Below are 20,127 nucleotides of genomic sequence, written 5' to 3' on the forward strand. Positions count from 1 at the left end.
AAGTGAATAGCTGTGGGATAACTTCATGCAGACCTGATACAAGTGTAATTGAAGTCTCCAAAGAATGGGAGGGGGAAACAAACAAAAAAAAGTACTTTTTAAAAAGTGGCTGAAAACTTTACAAATTTAATGAAAATTATAAACCCATAGATTCAAGAAGATAGTGAATTCCAGGCACAAAAAATATGATGAAAACTACACCCTGGCACATAATCAAATTGTTTAAAACCAATAATAAAGAGAAAATCTTAAAAGCTTTCAGACCTTGGCTCAATTTTCTGTGAACCTAAAACTTCTCTAAAAAATGAAGTCTGTTAAAAAACAAAAAACCTTACTGTTGTAAGCTGAAAAAATAAGCTGCCAGAAAGAAAAGACACACATGTATAGGAACAAAAAATGACAGCGGACTTTATGGAAGTAATGGTGCATCCCAGAAGACATGGGGCAATATCTTTAAAGTACTGAAAGAAAAAAGTCTGTTAACTTGGAATTCTCTGTCTTGTGAACGTATCTTTCAAAAGTGAAGGGGAAACAGGCTTTTTTAAATGTGTAAAGGCTGAAAGAATTGATCACCAGCAGGCCTGCACTGTAAGAATGTTAAACCAAATCATTCAGGCAGAAGGAAGATGTTGTCAGATGGAAATGTGGATCTGCATAAAGGAATGAAAATCACTGAAAATGTTTTTTCTTGTCTAAATCTCTGAAAAAATAATCAAGTGTTTAAGAAACGAAGTACTGATACATTCTATCACAGATCAACCTCAGAAACTAAGTAAAAGCCATTTACACACATGTTGTGTGGTCCTTTTTCTTTTTTTAAGTTTGTTTACTTTGAGAGTGACAGAGACAGCACAAGTAGGGGAAGGGCAGAGAGGGAGACAGAATCCTAGGCAGGCTCCATACTATCAGTGCAGAGCCCATCACAGGGCTCGAACTCAGGAAACTGCTAGTTCATGACCTAAGCTGAGCCAAGAGTCAGACGCTTAACCAACTGAGCCACCCAGGTGCCCCCATGTGGTCCTATTTATATGAAATGGCCAGAATAGGCAGATGTGTGGTGACCAAGATTAGTGGTTGTGTAGAGCTTGGTAGGGGGAGTGGGATTAATGGGTAGTGATTGCTGATGAGTACAAGGTTTCTTTTAGAGATGATGAAAATGTTCCACGGTTGGATTGCAGTGATGGTGGCACAACTCTATATATAAATAAAACCCAGATTAACTTTATGGCATATAAAGAGTTACCACTTAAAAAACCAACAAAGGAGGGGCTCTGGGTGGCTCAGTCCGTTAAAGTGTCCAGCTCTTGATCTCAGCTCAGGTCTTGACCTCAGCGTTGTGTGTTCAAGCCCCATGATGGGCTCTGCACTGGGTATGAAGCCTATTTAAACAACACAACAACAACAAAGGAGATAAAAGGGAATTATAAAAAATACTTAGTTAATCCAAAAGAAGAAAAAGAGGAAAATGTAAACAAAGAATAGAGACCATTAGAAAACGAATAATAGAATAGTGATTTTAAACCCAGCTGTATAGATAATCACATTAATTGTAACTGGTCTAGACACCCCAATTTAAAAGCAGAGTTTGTTAGGGGCACCTGGGTGGCAGTTAAGCATCCAGCTTCAGCTCAGGTCATGATCTCACAGTTCACAAGTTCAACCCCTGCATCGGGCTCTGTGCTTACAGCTCAGAGCCTGGAGCCTGCTTTGGATTTTTAAAGTATGCTAACGGTGAAAAGAAAACCTGTACTGACTGATGTTAGATAAGGTAGACTATAGAGCAAAAAATACTGCTCTAAATATTTAAGGGATAAGGATAAGAAATAGGTTATTTTATAATGGTATAATGTCAGTTCATCAAGAGGATATAATAGATGTAAACATTTATGCACTTAATAATAGGACTTTGAGGGGCGCCTGGGTGGCGCAGTCGGTTAAGCGTCCGACTTCAGCCAGGTCACGATCTCGCGGTCCGTGAGTTCGAGCCCCGCGTCAGGCTCTGGGCTGATGGCTCGGAGCCTGGAGCCTGTTTCCGATTCTGTGTCTCCCTCTCTCTCTGCCCCTCCCCCGTTCATGCTCTGTCTCTCTCTGTCCCAAAAATAAAAAAAAAAAAAAAAAAAAAACGTTGAAAAAAAATAATAGGACTTTGAAACACATGAGGCAAAAACAGATAGAATTTTAAGGAGAAATAGATAAGTACACTTACAGTTGGAGATTCCAGGATACTTTTTATCAATAATTGATAGAGCAAATAGATAGAAAAGTGCTAAAACTATCAATCACCTTGACCAGCTGACATTTATAGAACACTCCACCCAGCAGAATACATATTCTTTTCTAAGTGAACACAGAACACATCCTGAGATCATATTCTAAGGAGATTTTTAAAACCTAACAATTCAGAAGAATTTAAGTCACATGAAGTATATTCTGTGCCCACAATATAATTAAATTAAAAATCAGTAACAGAGAAATTTCTGGAAATATTTTAAAAGTAAAATAACAACAAAAAAACCCACTTCTAAATAAAGAACTCAAAAGATATTTAGGAAGTATATTAAACAGAATGAAAATTCAAAGCATCAGTATCTGTATGATGCTGCTAAGATAATACTTAGAGGAAAATTTATGCCACTAAACACCCATATGAGAAAAGAAAAAGATTTCAAATCAACGACTTAAGCAAAGCTGTCTTAATAAACTAGAAGGGAAGAGTGAGTGAGATCCAAAGTAGTAGAAGAAAAGAAATAACAAAAATTAAAGTGGAGATCAATAAAATAGAAAAATCAGTGAAACCACAAGCTGATTTATTGAGAGTATCAATTAAATGAATAAACCTCTAGGCAGACATAATGGTGAGTAGGGTGGGGAGAGAAGACACAAATTACCAACATTGAGAAAGAAAGAGGTGGCATTTAAAAACAATTTTTTTAATGTTTATTTACTCAGAGAGCAAGTAGGGGGGAAGGGCAGAGAGAGAGAATTCCAAGTAGGTTCTGCACTGTCTGTGCAGAGCTGGATGCAGGGCTCGATCTCATGAACCCATGAGATCATGACCTGGGTTGAGACCAAGAGTCAGATGCTCAGCCGACTGAGTTACCCAGGAGCCCTAAGAGGTGGCATTTTTACAGATACTAAAAATGATAGGTAACAAATTCAGCATGTTAGATAAAGTGGGTAAATTTCTTGAAAAACACAAATTTTCAAAATTCATTCAAGAAGAAATGGGTAACCTAAAAACACTATCTCTTAGGAAAATTTAGTTTGTAGTTATTAACTGTCCACAAAGAAAATGTCAGACCCAGATGGCTCCATTGGTGAATTCTACCAAACATTAGGAAGAAATGTCAACATTTCTACGTAATCTTCCAGAAAATTGAATGAGAAGGAATACTTCCCAACTTATTTTATGAGACCAGCGTTACTCCGATGCCCCAACCAAAGATATCACAAAAAAGAAAGCGACATACCAATGTTTCTCATTAACATAGATGGAAAATCTTAGCAAGATTTTAGCAATTAGAATCTCACAGTATATGAAAAGCGTAATAGTACATACTGTCCAGGTGGATATCATTTCAGGAATGCAGGGTTGGTGCAACATTTGGGAATCAGTCCATGTAATTTATTATATTAACAAAATAAGAAAGATAAAACATGTTCATCTCAGTAGTTACAGAAGAAGCATTTGACAGAATCTAATATTTGTTTCTGATAAAAACATTCAGCAAACTTGGAATAGAAGGAAATGCCCTTAACCTGATAAAAAGAGCATCTTTGAAAAACTTACACTAAGGTCAAACTTAATGGTGAAAAAAAAAAAAGAATGTTTTTCCTTTAAGACCAACAGTGTACTAGAGGTTGTAGCCAGTGCGGTAAGATAAGAAAAAGAGATGAAAGGATGTCAGAATGAGAAAGAAGTAAACCTTTATTCACCAAAAACATGATTGAATTTTTATATGAAATCCTGTAATAGCTACAAAGCTGTCACTGGAACTAAAAAGTAGACATTGTAAAGTTTCAGGTATAAACTCTATATCAGGGTTTCTCTGTGCTGTCAATGAACAGTTGAAAACCAAATTTAAAAAGCTGTACCATTTGTGGGGTACCAGCTGGCTCAGTCACTAGAACATGTGACTCTTGATCTTGGGGTCACAAGTTTAAGCCCCATGTTGGGGATAGAGTTTACTTTAAAAAAAAAAAAGTGACCTCCGACTAAGTGCTTTTACATAAAGGTGCCTTGGCAGGAGAGAAAGAGTTTTTTTCACTAGTAAAACATACTATCACAGTTAACCAGAACACCTTTTCAAAGTTCAGTAAGTGCTAGTATCTTGCATTGTAAGAACACTCCTTCACTAACTGGCTTTGCCATTAAAGCCACCAATGCCTGGAGTGATATAATAAATAAATAAAAAGTTGTACTATTGCAGTTGCAACAGAAATTTTTAAATACTGAGGCAGAAATCTGACAGAAGCAGTGACATCTATACACTGGTAACTGAAATATTGCTGAGAGAAGTTAAAGAAGTCCTAAATGAATGGAGAGATTTGCTGTTTTTCATCAATTAGAAGATTCAATATTGTTAAGAAATCAGTTCTCCCTGAATTGATCTGTAGATTCAGTGCAATTCCAATCAAAATCTGAGGAGGATTTTCTGTAGAAATTATCAGGCTCGTTCTAAAATTTGCACGCAGGAATGCCTAGGTGGCTCAGATGGTTAAGCCTCTGGCTCTTGATTTTGTCTCAGGTCATGATCCCATGGTTTTGAGATCAGGCTCTGTGTCAGGCTCTGGCTGATAGCTGGGAACCTGCTTGGGATTCTCTCTCTCCCTTTCTCTCTGCCCCTACCCCACTCACACGCATGTGCACTGCGCTCTCTCTCAAAAATAAAAAATAAATAGGGGCGCCTGGGTGGCTCTGTTGGTTGAGTGTCCCACTTGACTTAGGGCGTGATCTCACGGTTGGTGAGTTTGAGCCCCACATCGGGCTCTCTGCTGTCAGCACAGAGCCCACTCCAGATCCTCTGTCTCCCTCTATCTCTGCATCTCCCCTGCTTGCTCTCTCTCTCAAAAATAAAATAAAACATTTTTTAAAAATGATTATTCATTATTTTTGAGAGAGAGAGACAGAGTGCGAGCATGGGGGAGGGGTAGAGGGAGAGGAAGACAGAATTTAGAGCAGGCTCCATGCTCCGAGCTGTCAACACAGAACCTGATGCGGGGCTCAAACTCACAGACTGTGAGATCATGACCTGAGCCGAAGTTGGACACTCAACTGACTGAGCCACCCAGGCGCCCCTAAAATAAAACATTTTTTAAAAATTTTAAATAGACATTTAAAAACTTAAGTAAAATTTGCATGGAATTGCAAAGGACCTAGAATAGCCAAACAACTTTGAAAAAGGAAAAAGTGGCAAGGCTTATACTATGTAGTTTCAAGTGTTTATTTTTAAACTACAGTAGTCAAGGCAGGCTGCTATTGGCATAAAGGTAAAGAGATCATTGCAACAGAGTTGAGCATCTAGAAATAGACTCAGGCATATTTGGATAGTTGATTTTCCACAGTGGTTCAGAATGGCATTGGCCTTCTAAATAGCAACGCTGGGAATTAGAAGAAATTCCAAGGGGGGGGGGGAACATTTTCAACCTAAATATATATAGTCAAAAATTATCAAGGGGTAAACTAAGAAGAAGGAAACAGAATAATCCAGAAAATAGATTCTAGCACAGGGTAAAAGTTTAGGAATGTCCTAGGACAATAGCTAGGCCAGAAGCCTAGGCATAAACTGCAGATTAAAGCAGGATATAAGAGCAAGGCAGGTGGGAGGTGGGGGGGGGGGGCAGGGGTAGGGAGGAACAGATGTGTTTAAATTATAGAGAATATTTTTTTTAACGTTTATTCATTTTTGAGAGAGCATGAGTGGGGGGAGGGGCAGAGAGAGAGGGAGACACAGAATCCAACGCAGGTTCCAGGCTCTGAGCTGTCAGCACAGAGCCTGACACGAGGCTTGAACCACGAACCATGAAATGACACTAGCCAAAGTCTGACACTTAACCACCTGAGCCACCCAAGCGCCCTAAATTACAGAGGATATTACTGATGTGTGTCAGAAATGTAGCAAAAATAATTGGTACAACCACAGAAACACTGGAAAGTGTTAAGATGTAACAGTTATTAACCTTATAAAAAGGAAGGGTTAGCGTTGCACAAGAGGCATGCACATAGACTCTTTGTCTATACCATCATAATAATGTAAGTTCTTTTGGGATGAAGATAGCCTGATGGAAATAGACATTGTTTTCTAGTTTGCTCAGTGAACTGAAGTGTAGGCTTTTATGAGAACCAGTGTTCTAAAGGGCTGTGTCTTCTGCCCTGTGCTCTTTTATTCAGGCCCAGTGCTGGGTCAGTCTTTGTACCTCTTTAATCAGGCCATTGTCTGGTTGTCCCCACCTCTGCTTGATGACAGAATAGGTTACTTTACTTCTTTTATCAGTTTTCTATCAGCCAGTGTCTTTAGGGGAAGTCTCTTCTAGAATAACTTTGTTCCTGATCTGGTTTGGGGAAAAACCTAATTATGAGTACCTTTATTAATCTTGTTTAAATAGACTGATTCTTTTTTTAATGCCCTCTAGGAAGTAAGAAGAAAGAAAAGGAACGGCCAGAAATTTCTCCTCCATCTGATTTTGAGCACACTATTCATGTTGGCTTTGATGCAGTTACTGGAGAATTCACTGTAAGTTTACCAGATTGGGACTCGTTTATGTCCCTGCACTTAAACCTTTCCTTGCATCATTATGTTTCAAGTTAACTTTTCTGTCCACATGTTAACTGTGAACTTTTAGTGCTTTTCTCTTATGAAAGTGTTTGTGGTTGGATGTATCTTTCTTCTACGGAGCTGAGCCCATTAGTTAAAATTATGCAAAATAGACTTAGAAAAATTGACCTTTAGAAAAATAAGACCTACAATTTAGTCAGGCCTGCAGTTATGCAGATTGACTTGTTTTTTATGTATCTTGTCATTTTCCTCTGGAAGTTGATTTTATTAGAGCAACTCAAAACCACTAATTTCTTAATATCTTTTTTGTTAGGGCATGCCAGAACAGTGGGCTCGATTATTACAGACCTCCAATATCACCAAACTAGAGCAAAAGAAGAATCCTCAGGCCGTGCTGGATGTCTTAAAGTTCTATGACTCCAACACGGTGAAGCAGAAATATCTGAGCTTTACTCCTCCTGGTAAGATGTCCAGCAATGGTAAAAGGCTGATTCAAATGGGATTGCAGAATTTTGAAGCACACCTAGATAAAAAGATTGCTTCTGGAAAAATAAAAACCTAAGCTATGGTTCTTGTCTCTACTTTTTCCCCTGCTCTAGATCTGCCTTTTGTAAACTGATTGGAGCAGCTCTCATGCATAATTTGGAGTCTGGGGAGTATGCTATTCTCTTAGTTTTGCCAAAAGTGGATGTTTTGGCCTATTGTTTGTTTTTTCTTGTCACTGCTTTTGAATGACTCCCAGCAATAGAAGAGAAAGATGCTGATTTATAGGCATGTTCATACTAGAAATATATTTATTGTCAGTGGGACAGGAGGAGCGTTGTTTTCCTATATTAAACACACAGACTATGAAGTAAAAAAATGTTTAAGTCATTCAAAAATTTGAAATTGGTTCAAAAATATATGAATATAAAATAAGCATTAGAACTTAAAGATTTTATACCTTGGAATTAAAATCATTTGGTAAGAATTGGAGTATAGTGGATTTTTAAAAATAGTTTATTTGTTCAAATCAGGATCAGAATAAAGTCCATACATCACTGTATCTTTTGAATCTCTTTCGATATTTAGGCTTCTTCACACTTATTGTTAGATTCTCTTTTCCTTGCATTTTATTTGTTGAAGAAACAGGATCATGGGTCCTATTTCCTCCAGTGGATTTTACTAATTACATCCCGAGGGAGTCATTTAATATGTGTCTCTGACCCCTAAAGTCATACATGTACTTTTTAAAATTTTTTTAATTTTTAAAAAATTTTTTTAATGTTTATTTTTGAGAGAGACAATGCAAATGGAGGAGGGGCCGAGAGAGAGGGAGACACAGAAAGAATCTGAAGCACAGAGTCCAGGCTCTGAGCTGTCATCTCAGCACAGAGCCCGACGCAGGGCTTAAACTCACAAACCGAGAGATCATGACCTGAGACGAAGTCAGACGCTTAGCTGACTGAGCCACCCAGGCACCTCCATACATGTACTTTTTAAAAACATGATTGAGCTAAAATTCACCCATGTAGTTTTAATTAATTGTACTTAATTTGACTGCATTTTCACAGAAATAAGGGCTATGTTCAAGGAAGAAATAGAGACCACTTGGCCAAATGATCTTGACTTTTTTACCTAGATCTCGACCTTTTTATCCTTAGCAAAAGGTCAGACTTGTCCCTAGAACTTTTGTGTCAGCTAGTAAGTCTGTGTAAATTAGTATTTTTTTAAATCAGTGTTTGACCAGAAAATGGTATATTCTTTTCACTCTATATATATCTTTAATATATATGTTAAAGTCACATTAAATATATACCTTTAATATAATCACATTTATAAGTTACACTTATTTATATAATATATAAGTATGTTTTGTATATTATGTTAATTTATAATGGTAATATATTAATATATGTTAAATAACATGTTAATATATGCATAATGTGTTCACATATTATTATATATTATTACATATGCATATGTATAAAATGTAAATTTCCCTGGGCCTTTTGAAAAGTAAAACAAAACAAAACTTGCTTTTCTAAACTCCAGAATGAATATTTTGACATTTAATGTTAATGAACTGTGTTTTGCCTTCAGGAATATGCTTTCTCATTTTTAAAAAAAAATTTTTTTAATGTTTATTTATATTTGAGAGAGAGAGAGAGAGAGAGAGAAACCATGCATGAGCGGGGGAGAGGCAGAGAGAGATGGAGACAGAATCAGAAGCAGTTTCCAGGCTCTGAGCTGTTAGCACAGATCAGCACATGAGCCGTGAGATCATGACCTGAGCTGAAGTCAGAGGTTTAACCAACTAAGCCACCCAGGCGCCCCAAAGGAAAATTCTTGACATAAATTTTGATCAAAAAGAAAGCATATTCCTGGGGCACCTGGGTGGCTCAGTCGGTTAAGCGTCTAACTTCGGCTCAGGTCATGATCTTGGAGCTGGTGAGTTCAAGCCCCTGAGTGGGGCTCTGTGCTGACAGCTCAGAGCCTGAAGCCTGCTTTGAATCTTTGTCTCCCTGTCTTTCTGCCCCTCCCCTGCTCATTCTGTCTCTCTCCGTGTGTCTCAAAAATAAATAAACATTAAAAAAAGAATTTTCCTTGGGGTGCTTGGGTGGCTCAGTTGGCTGAGCCTCCAACTTCCGCTCAGGTCCTGATCTCGTGGCTTGTGGGTTCGAGCCCCACGTTGGCTCTGTGCTTGCAGCTCAGAGCCTGGAGCGGTTTCAGATTCTGTGTCTCTGTCCCACTCTGCCCCTCCCCCACTCGTGCTCTGTCTCTCTCTCTCTCTCTCTCTCAAGAATAGTAAAAAAACATTAAAAAAAAAAATTTCCCTTTGTACAACTGCCATTGTCTGAATAGTAGCTTTAAGTTTCTCAATAGTTTACTGAAGAAAGTATTGCTATGAATAAATTTGTTTTATTTTAATTACACTTTGACAAGTTTAGTTTCAGATATGTTTTTAATAACTTTATTAAAATCATAGTTCACATGCTATAAAATTCACCCATTTGAAGTATATACATCAGTGATTTTTAGTAAATTTACAGTTCCATTAAGATTTGAGATTTTTTTTAGCACAATCTTGTGTAAATTCTTATTTTAATATTGATACTGTCATTTTTCTGAAGACTTAATTCAACTTGAAATCAGTCTAAGAACATTTTACTTGCTCTGCTTTGTATTTTCTTCCTTTATTATATAGAAGTTGTTTTATTTTTTGAGTTTGTTGACTTAGCATTATTTTCTGTTCCACATTCAGAGAAAGATGGCTTCCCTTCTGGAACACCAGGAGTAAGTTAATACGTTACTTCTTGTAACTCTTTTTCTAACTTAAGTTACCCAAAACAAATCTCAGTTTTTATTTTGCTTTCTAAAATAAATTACAGCCACCAGAAAAAAAAGAACTACTTAACATGTCTTTCTTATTTATTTATTTATTTATTTATTTATTTATTTATTTATTTATTTATTTATTTATTTTAAATATGTTTTAAGCTAGCTGCTTGATTAAGCAAATAAGGAAACCATATTAAGTAAATAGAATTTCCTCAATTGGGAAGAAACAGTCTCCTCCTAGAGTTATGAAGACTAAATGAGGTAATATGTAAAGTACCTACTTAGCACATATCTGGCATATAATAATAAACTCTGTATAAAGGTTAACGTCTTCCTTTATTTGATTAGCCACCATTTTTTATGGTGATAATCTGGCTGTTTAAAATGACCAAAAATGACTCTGACTTATGTAAAGCCTAGAGGATCTTTGTTTTTGGTCTTAACAAATAAAGTGATTATTTCCTTTTAAGACTTGTTTAAAGGGTGTAAAATTCTTCATATAAAAAGTATAAATTTTCTTTTAAGAAAACTTGATATTTACTGTAAACATTTATTTCATAAACTCAATTTCTATAAGTTATAGAATTGCCTTTACTCTTTAAGTGATTATATTAGAACCAGTGAGGTTTTATCATTTTGAAATGAGGTATTAAATACATTTTTTCAAGTATGTTAAAAAGAGAGTCCTATTTTAACATATTGTTGTATTTGATGTATCTTCCTTACTTTGCTCATGTGATTAATACAGCTGAATACCAAGGGGTCAGAAACATCAGCAGTAGTAACAGAGGAAGATGATGATGATGAAGAGGCTGCCCCTCCTGTTATTGCCCCACGACCGGATCATACAAAATCAGTGCGTGTCTGATTATTAATTGGACTGTGGGTGTCTGGGCATGTGTGTTTAAAAAAAAAGTAGCAGTCTGTATTTGACTTCCAGTGATGAATTTTCAAAAGCCCTCAGTATGGGGAAATTTGACTAGGAGATCTTTACCTAAAATCCACTCATCAAAAAACTAATTTTTTATTGAAAACTTAAATTGAATGACTTCCTTAAAAGTTAAAATACTCATTGTTTTTTCTTTCTATATTACACCTTCTCTTCCAGAGAATTCATCTATTTCCCTGACTTTCTCTGTTTATTTCAGTGCAGATAACTACTATATCTGAAACCTAACTCTTAACTTCTTACCCAGATTGTGTACATTATCTCCCATTTTACATTTCTCTCAAGGTCTTGATGTCATTCAGGAGGCTGCTGTGTGTGAAATTCCCAACCGGATATGGGAGAATTTAATGACCTCAGATAGAGGCAGAAAGAGTCCTTTGCCTCCCCCTGTACTAGCACAAGGGAAGTGTGGGGAAGGTGCCGTGTTGTGGAATGCTGGCACACTTGACAGGAAGGACTCTGAGGACTGCCACTGGATCCTGATCTAATGAGAGAGGCCTCTGATTTCTTTGTTGACCTCCTAGAATTGGCTGCTTAAAATGAAATAGTAGAAATCATCTTTGGGTAAAAGTTTTTGTGAGAATTAGTAGCTACTAAGACAAATCTGAAAATATTCTCATCGTTTAGAACAACTGGAGAAAATTAGTTTTGGTTAGAAATCAAAGAATTGAGGGGCACCTGGGTGGCTCAGTCGGCTGAGCAACCGACTGGATTTTGGCTCAGGTTACGATCTTGCATTGGGCTCCATGCTGGAGCCTGCTTAAGGTTCTCTCTCCCTCTGCCCCTCTCCCTTGCTTGCTTGTGAATGCTTTCTCGCTCTCTCTAAAATGAAAATAAAATAAAAACAAACAAAAAATGTATCTTAAGTCAAAGAACTGAATAGTGTGCCAGTAAGAATACCTAAAAGTATTTTTCCTCAGATCTCCGTTATTGACTCTCTCTACAGATTTATACACGGTCTGTAATTGACCCTATTCCTGCACCAGTTGGTGATTCTAATGTTGATAGTGGTGCCAAGTCTTCTGACAAACAGAAAAAGAAGACCAAAATGACAGATGAAGAGATTATGGAGAAATTAAGTATGTTACCTACATTTTACATTATTCTTAAACTGCTAATAGTTCTTGAAACATTTGGCTCAGATGGGTTTTAATTTATACCTTATATTTTGGCTTAAGACATAAAAAATAGTTTTCTTCTAGGAACAATAGCTTTAATTAAAATCTCCTGAAGCCAATCATACTCTAATTTGCTTGTTTATTATGTGTTGACTATTGAGTAATGTCTTTGCAATGGTCAGTACCTTTGGGAGCAGTACTTTTTCCCAAAGGGCCAAATCTAAGGCTCATGATTAGAGACCTTATTGAAAGAAATTTGTCTATATTTATGCATACTTCTAGCTTCTCAGTATGAAAATACAAAATGTTCCCAAATAACTAAACAATATGGCATTCCTGTATAGATATATGTGTAAACATTAAATATATTTTTTTCTCTTTTCCCTTTAAATCCATCAGCTTCCATTGGCCTGAATCAACCATTGGAAATAATGTACACAGTGCCAGGGACAGGGTAGCAGTAATGTCTGGTCGCAAGTCTACAACAGCTGTAGTTATAAAGAGCACTTTATATAGAGAGGGATCAAGGAAAAATACTACAGCTATAGTAGCTCTAGACCTAAGATTGGGTACCTATATAAAATTGGATTATTTGTGTGAGTTTCCTTGATATGATCCTATCTCCTTTTACCTTAAGCAAGTGAAGACTTTGTGTGGTTTTCTCATGTTTTGACTTAATGATAGTAAGAATATAAATTATAGTTTTATATCCAAATCCTGATTTTAAAACTGTTCATTAGTTGTGACTTTGTGAACCTTCCTAAAACAGATACATGATTAGTTCATACTAAAGTAATCTTTATAGTAATAAGTGGCTTCCTAAATATATTGGAAGGTAGAAGATATATGGGAAGAGTCAGAAAAGCCATTTAGGTTTATTCACTTGGATATCATTTATGTATTATTTCTGATAGTAAGTAGTTTCATAACTTATCATTAGTTTAATACATTTCAGTGTATTAAAGGATACTCATCCTTACCCAAGAATTTTCCAATTAAGACTGAATCTCCCACATCCTGAAAACCTCTTACATTCTTAGGCAGACTAACACAGTTGGTCATTTTAAAGTGTGTTTATTTTTGAGAAAGTGATAGGATAATGAAGACATTGGTTAGGAGGTCCAACCTAATGTAAATAATATGTTCTTGCTTCTGATAAGTTTCATTAGTGTTTTGCTTTTGAAACATACATTATTTTTAAAATTTAGTGTTATGTTTGAAAGCTAATGTTCTAAAATCAGTAGAGTTTATTAGGAATAATGATGGAATTAGTTTACAAATTTAAAATATTTTACTGAGTTTCCAGTGTTTTGTTTGTTTTTTGTTTAAAATAGGAACTATTGTGAGCATAGGTGACCCTAAGAAAAAATACACAAGATATGAAAAAATTGGGCAAGGGTAAGTATTCATGAATATATTATACAATATTTAATAATTCTTGGGTATACAGTATGATACCTCTTTTTTTTTGCCTGTTGACATTGAACACTTACAGTATTCTATGAGTGGTATTCTTGTAAGTAATGCATTTATTTCTACATGCTACTAAAAACTTGTGCCGTTTAGCAATAATCTTACATTGCTTTTTCTTGAATGTTATTTCCCATTGGTTGTTAAGAGATTAGATGGGGAAATTGCCCTGCCCATCAAATACATTTAAAAGATAATAAGAACATTTACTACAAGATTATAAGCAATAAAAGCATGTATTTAATCACATCACTGAATATTGGTTTTTGAGTCTGATACCCTGATTTTGTCCAGTAATTTGTCATTTTTACATTTTTTTTAATGTTTATTTTTGAAAGAGAGCATAAGCGGGGGAGGGGCAGAGGGAGAGGAAGACAGAATCCGAAGCAGGCTCCAGGCTCTGAGCTGTCAGCACAGAGCCCAATGCCAGGCTCAAACCCACAAACTGTGAGATCATGACCTGAGCTGAAGGCTGGCGCTTAACTGGCTGAGCCACCCAGCCCCCCCAGTAATTTGTATTTTTAAACTATACTTGGGACTCCTCAGTCGGTTGAGCACTGACTTTGGCTCAGGTCATCATGATCTTGCGGTCCGTGGGTTCCAGCCCTGCGTCAGGCTCTGTGCTGACAGCTCAGAGCCTTGGAGCTGTTTTGGATTCTGTCTCCCTCTCTCTCTCTGCCCCTCCCCCACTTGCTCACAGTCTCTCTCAAAAATAAATGCCAAAAAAAATTTTTTTTAAACTACACTTTTTTTCTGTTGCTTGGGAGCAAATGACCATCTTCAATTTTTAATTTTTTTTAATGTTTATTTTTTGAGAGAGAGAGTGCGTCTGCATGAGTGGGGGAAGGGCAGAGAGAGGGAGACACAAAATCTGAAGCAGGCTCCAGGCTCTGAGCTGTCAGCACAGAGCCCAATATGGGGCTCAAACTCAAGAACTGTGAGGTCATGACCTGAGTGGAAGTCAGATGCTTAACCAACTGAGCTACCCAGGTGCCCCAACCATCTTCAATTTTTAATGTTATTAATCACTGGAAAAGTATTCTGTGAATTTAGAAAGAGAACTTAAGTCTTTTTTGAAAACTTACTTATGAATCTGTTTGTATATATGAATTTCTTTTTAAAAGTTAAATTTAAGTGGTGCCTGGGTGGTTCAGTTGGTTGAGTGAGTGACTTGATGTTAACTCGGGTCATGATCTCAGGGTTTGTGGGTTCCAGCCCTTCATGGGGCTCTGCACCGATAGCTGGAAGCCTGCTTGAGATTCTCTCTCTCCTTTCTCTTCCCCTTCCCCTCCCCCACTTGTGTGCACACATTCTCTCTCTCTCTCTCTCTCTCTCTCTCTCTCTCTCTCTCTCAGAATAAATAAACTTAAAAAAAAAAAAAAAAGCTAAATTTAGGGGCATGATCCCAGAGTAGTGGGATCAAGCCCCATGTCGGGCTCTTCACTAAACGTGGAGCCTACTTAAGATTCGCTCTCTCCTGCCCTTCTCCCCTGCTTATACTCTCTGTCTAAATTATTTTAACAAACACAACTAAATTTAGTTGCATCACTGGTTTAATAACAAAAATTTAAAATCATCTTAATATTCTTGAGCATGATAATGGATAAATTATATTGAATAATATAACTAATTATTATTATGAATGAATAACACCTATCCCAAATCCAATGTTGAATTAACGTTAAATCACATGGGGCACCATGGGGGCTCAGTTGGTTAAGTGTCCAATTTCAGCTTACATTATGATCTCACAGTTTGTGAGTTTGAGCTCCCCATCAGGCAACTCTGCTATTAGCTAGTGCAGAGCCTGCTCTGGATCCTCTCCCTCCCTGTCTCTCTGTCCCTCCCCTGCTCATGCTCTTACTCTCCCTCAAAAATAAACATTTAAAAAATTTTTAAAAAATTGCAGAAAAATCTATAAAATGAAACCCTTAATAAGAAACTTAAAAACTATGTTAAATGTATTTTATAGTGATACACACCTATGTCCTTTATAATTAAAGTGTAGGAATGTGCTTGGAAATGGTGCACATCAAATACAGACTACTTTTGGGAGAAAGGAGGATGCCTTTGTAAAGTGCACACAAGGACATTACAAATTTATTTGTAGTTTTTTTGTTTTGTAAGCAGGGAAATGGATCCATGAGTATCTATCACTTTTATCTTTCTTTTTATGACAAATTTCTAACATAAGTTTTGGCCACAGGGATTACCTTTTTCTTATTTTTCCCCCTTTTGTTTTGCTTTTACTCCTGTTCAAACATGTTAAGTCTAGGGGCACCTGGGTGGCTCAGTCGGTTAAGCATCCGACTTCGGCTCAGGTCACGATCTCGCGGTCCGTGAATTCGAGCCCCGCGTCGGGCTCTGTGCTGACTGCTCAGAGCTTGGAGCCTGTTTCGGATTCTGTGTCTCCCTCTCTCTCTGACCCTCCCCCGTTCATGCTCTGTCTCTCTCTGTCTCAAAAATAAATGTTAAAAAAATTTTTTTTTAAATAAATAAATAAATAAAAAATAAACATGTTAAGTCTTGGGGTGCATGGGTGGCTCAGTTGGTTAAACATCCTACTCTTGATTTCAGCTCAGGTCATGATCTTATGGTCATGGGGTTGAGCCTGGTCGGGCTCTTCACTGACAGCACGGAGCCTGCTTGGGATCCTCTCTCTCTCTCCCTCTGTTCCTCCCCTGCTCGTGCTCACTTATGTTGGTGTGTGTGCGCTCTCTCCCTCTCTCAAAATAAACAGATAAATAAAAGATGCTTAAGTCTTAAGTGTACTTTAATCCTTTTGTAATTGTTCTAAGTGTAAAGTTTTTAGATATATAAATGATAGTGATTTAGAAACCTTAAATCTGGTTGTGTCTTTTTTCCCCCTAGGGCTTCTGGTACAGTTTTCACTGCTACTGATGTGGCATTGGGACAGGAGGTAGTTTCTTTTTCATACTTTGGGTGTTACCATTAGCTTTTAGTGTAGGAAGAAACTAGACACATCTGTGAATAATCAGTAGGAATCTTTTTTTAGTCGAATATATTGGAAAAATTACTTTATGTAATTTTGTAGCACTTTTCTTAATAGGGAAAAAAAGAAGGAATTATGCATTGAGTTTCATAAATGAGCAGATATTTTAAAAATTATTTTCCCAGCTTGGAAAGAAAAGAGGATTCATTCCTGGCATTGGTATGACCTTGGGCTGATTAATCAGGTTTAGAGAAAATACAAAAGTAGTTAGGTTCTGTGTATTACAGAGCATTGTGCATTGCCAGTGTGGAAGTAAAAGTACTACCTGTGAGTAAGCTCACTGATAATATAATAGATACACAATAAATTAAATTATTACCTGATTGGTGTTTGTAATTTTCTAAGAGAATTAGAAAACTTGTTCTGATTTTTCTTGTTTCTCTTTCCATCATAGGTTGCTATTAAACAGATTAATTTACAGAAACAGCCAAAGAAGGAATTAATCATTAATGAAATTCTAGTGATGAAAGAATTGAAGAATCCCAACATAGTTAATTTCTTAGACAGGTAAATATGAGTATTTCAAGTCTCCTGCTGTTGGGAGCTAGCCCCTTGAGTTAAGACTGAGTAGAATGTCAGTGTTGAAAAGTAAGCTTGAAGGAGGAGGAGAGGTAAAAAATAACACATTGTAGTTTAGCAGGCCTTTTTCTACATATATCTCACTTGGCAAGTTAGAGAAAGCAGTTAAATGAAGGACATTGCTGCTGGTGCTTGTATTAATTATAAATGATCACAAGCAGCAACATTAATGGAATGAGTTGTGATTAATGTGTTGACTAACAGGGGTGCCTGACTACATGGTTTCTAAACTTACATCAGTTTTTATTTTAAATGCTGTCTTTCATGGGCAGATAGTGTGTCAAAACCTCATTTAATTTTGGAGTTGATGTTAAATAGCAGAACAGAAAGCAGAATAGAAAATTATATATTGTACCATTATGCAATTACATATATGTGAATGAAAGAAGAATAATAGAAAAATAAAAATTAAAATAGTGATTATATTGGAGATAGAGGATTATAGATGACTTTCTTAGTGCCATATTGAAGTTTGTTTAGACTGGGGAAAAGATAACACATTTTTAGATTTCAGCCCTAGTAATAGGGGACATGTTCATAAAAATCCACTTCTCAGGTATATTTCCCTGCTTTTGGAAATACTGTTTCAAGTCAGTCTAGCATGGCAGGTAAGATAAGCCATAAGGTTTGGAATTAGTTACACTTGGCTTCAGATTCTAGTTCTGTCACCTACTAGCTATGTGAACTTAGATGAGTAGCTTCTCCAAGCCTCCATCTCTTCATCTGTAAAACAGGACTAATAATTACTGCCAAACAGTGTCATTTTAATTGGAATGATCTATGTATACACTCAAGCCACAATTGGGGGCAAACTTTCAAGTCACTAGGGAAAATCATAATGACCCTCAGTTAATTTTCTGTGCTGTTGCATTGCAGCTTGCCAGTTTTCTCCCTGGCTCTCAAAACTTCCAACTTTCTAGTTTTGTTATTAGGGTGCCTGGCATTTGAATTCTTCAACACAGAGTGGTGGTGAAATAAAAATGTGAGTGTATTTTGTGTGTTCATAATAATTTTAGCTACCTGATGGGAGATGAATTGTTTGTGGTAATGGAGTACCTTGCTGGGGGATCGCTTACTGATGTCGTGACGGAAACCTGCATGGATGAAGCACAGATTGCGGCTGTATGCAGAGAGGTGAGTGTGTCCCGTTTTGGATAAGTTACAGCAATGTGTGGTTAAGCAGGAGGTAAAAAAAAAAAAGGGGGGGCGGGCGGGAGCTTTTTGCACAGGTAATTTTTACTATGTGAAATACTCACTCCATGTGCATTATTCTTTGCAAGCGGCAAGCGTCTCCATACCATTTTATCCTACATGAGAGTTTAAACCCTTTCTTATGTATAAGATAATTCTGAAATGGAACATAGTTTTTTGAAGAGCCCAGCTCACAGGTAAATTTCAGCAGGGCGATCATTAAAATTTAGCATCCAAACAGGGTACTTTTAAGAGTGAAAGGGAGGGCCAGTCAACAGTAGAAACATGGACTGTCTCAGGCAAAGCAAGACACATGTTTACTTTAAGTGTTAAGTTTGCCTCTGGCTTTATAAATTTCATCGAAGGTGAAAAACTGGTTGTTTCTTGATATTCATTAATGAATTTTTAGACATACTGTTGCTTCAGCTAATAGAATTCTGCCAAATTGCCCAATAAGTCCAAGCCTTTGGTTGTTTCAGGAGGAAAGGAAACAAGAACTCTTTAATAGTTATAAATATTATATTTCAATAATATGATATCTCTAACAAAGAATGTTTGATCACTTAAAAGCTAATAAAAAGTTAAGAATTTATCTATTAATGGGGCACCTGGATGGCTCGGTTGAACATCTGACTTTTGATTTTGGCTCGGGTCATGATCCTAGGGTAGATTCAAGCCCTGAGTTGGCATTCTATTTATTCCTCTGTCTCTGACCTTACCCCACTCACACTCTTTCTCTCAAAATAAATAAATAAACTTTAAAAAAAAAAAGAATTTGCCTATTTATATATAATTTGTTTCTCTAATTTCTTTTCATAATTGTTTTAAAAATTATTTTAGGGGTCCCTCTAATTGGCAACTTAGAGAAAGCAGTTAAATGAAAGACAAATTTGTTTCTACTCATTTGTACCAGTGTTATGGGGAGGATTTGTTCTTTTCAAGAATCTGCTTAAATGCTTGGTAAATGTAATACAGTATTACACAATTTATCTGTTTTTCCTTGAATGAATAGTAGAATATTTTGAATGAGATTTTTAGTTGTTATTCATAATGTACATCCTTTATTTGTTGTTTTCCTCTTTTGGGGTAAGAAATAAAAACAGCTTTTTCCATGTTTATAATTTATACTCAGTTTATATTCAAAAACATAGGGGCAAGCAGATTTTAAAACTCTAATGTTCCTGTATTTAAGGAAGGAGTAAGTTTTTCCTCACTTCTGACTCCATGCTTTCTGAAACATAGCATAAGAGGAAAGTTATTCTTTTATCATTGGTGTCTAGGTTGTGGATATAGCTTTATGTAAAATCCACTGTAAAAGTAATGGGAGAAAACATCTTACATCACATCTGTGAGCAGCTGGATGGAACTAGACCTCCCAGGATCTTACCTGCTTTTCAGTGGCTAGATTAGACTTCTGAAGTCATGCTCAGGCCATAAGTACTGTGTGTGAACTTCCTTTGGACTTTCCAGGGACTGTTTCATTGATACGTGTTTTTCTTGTTTAGTGTTTACAGGCATTGGAGTTTTTACATGCTAATCAAGTGATCCACAGAGACATCAAAAGTGACAATGTGCTTTTGGGGATGGAAGGATCGGTTAAACTTAGTGAGTACAAATGAAGAAATAACATTTATTTGTTATACTTCTGCCTTTTGTTTAAGTAAAAAAAACAAAAAACCTATTGGGGCACCTGGGTAGCTCAGGTGGCTG

The 20,127-nt window shown here is 36.6% G+C and overlaps 1 protein-coding gene across 1 annotated transcript in view; it reads left to right on the forward strand.

Moving 5' to 3' along the window:
- PAK2 (p21 (RAC1) activated kinase 2) overlaps positions 1-20,127 on the forward strand; it is a 49,860-nt gene that overhangs the window by 12,518 nt on the left and 17,215 nt on the right. The window contains exons 2-11 of the mRNA XM_007090962.3: positions 6,634-6,734; positions 7,090-7,237; positions 10,021-10,052; positions 10,846-10,953; positions 11,993-12,125; positions 13,499-13,562; positions 16,506-16,554; positions 17,042-17,154; positions 18,243-18,360; positions 19,923-20,022. Coding sequence (XP_007091024.1) covers positions 6,634-6,734; positions 7,090-7,237; positions 10,021-10,052; positions 10,846-10,953; positions 11,993-12,125; positions 13,499-13,562; positions 16,506-16,554; positions 17,042-17,154; positions 18,243-18,360; positions 19,923-20,022 — 966 coding nt within the window. The remainder of the gene's footprint in view (positions 1-6,633; positions 6,735-7,089; positions 7,238-10,020; positions 10,053-10,845; positions 10,954-11,992; positions 12,126-13,498; positions 13,563-16,505; positions 16,555-17,041; positions 17,155-18,242; positions 18,361-19,922; positions 20,023-20,127) is intronic.

The sequence above is a fragment of the Panthera tigris genome, chromosome C2 (genome assembly GCF_018350195.1).
Source record: "Panthera tigris isolate Pti1 chromosome C2, P.tigris_Pti1_mat1.1, whole genome shotgun sequence".
Lineage (NCBI taxonomy): Eukaryota > Metazoa > Chordata > Mammalia > Carnivora > Felidae > Panthera > Panthera tigris.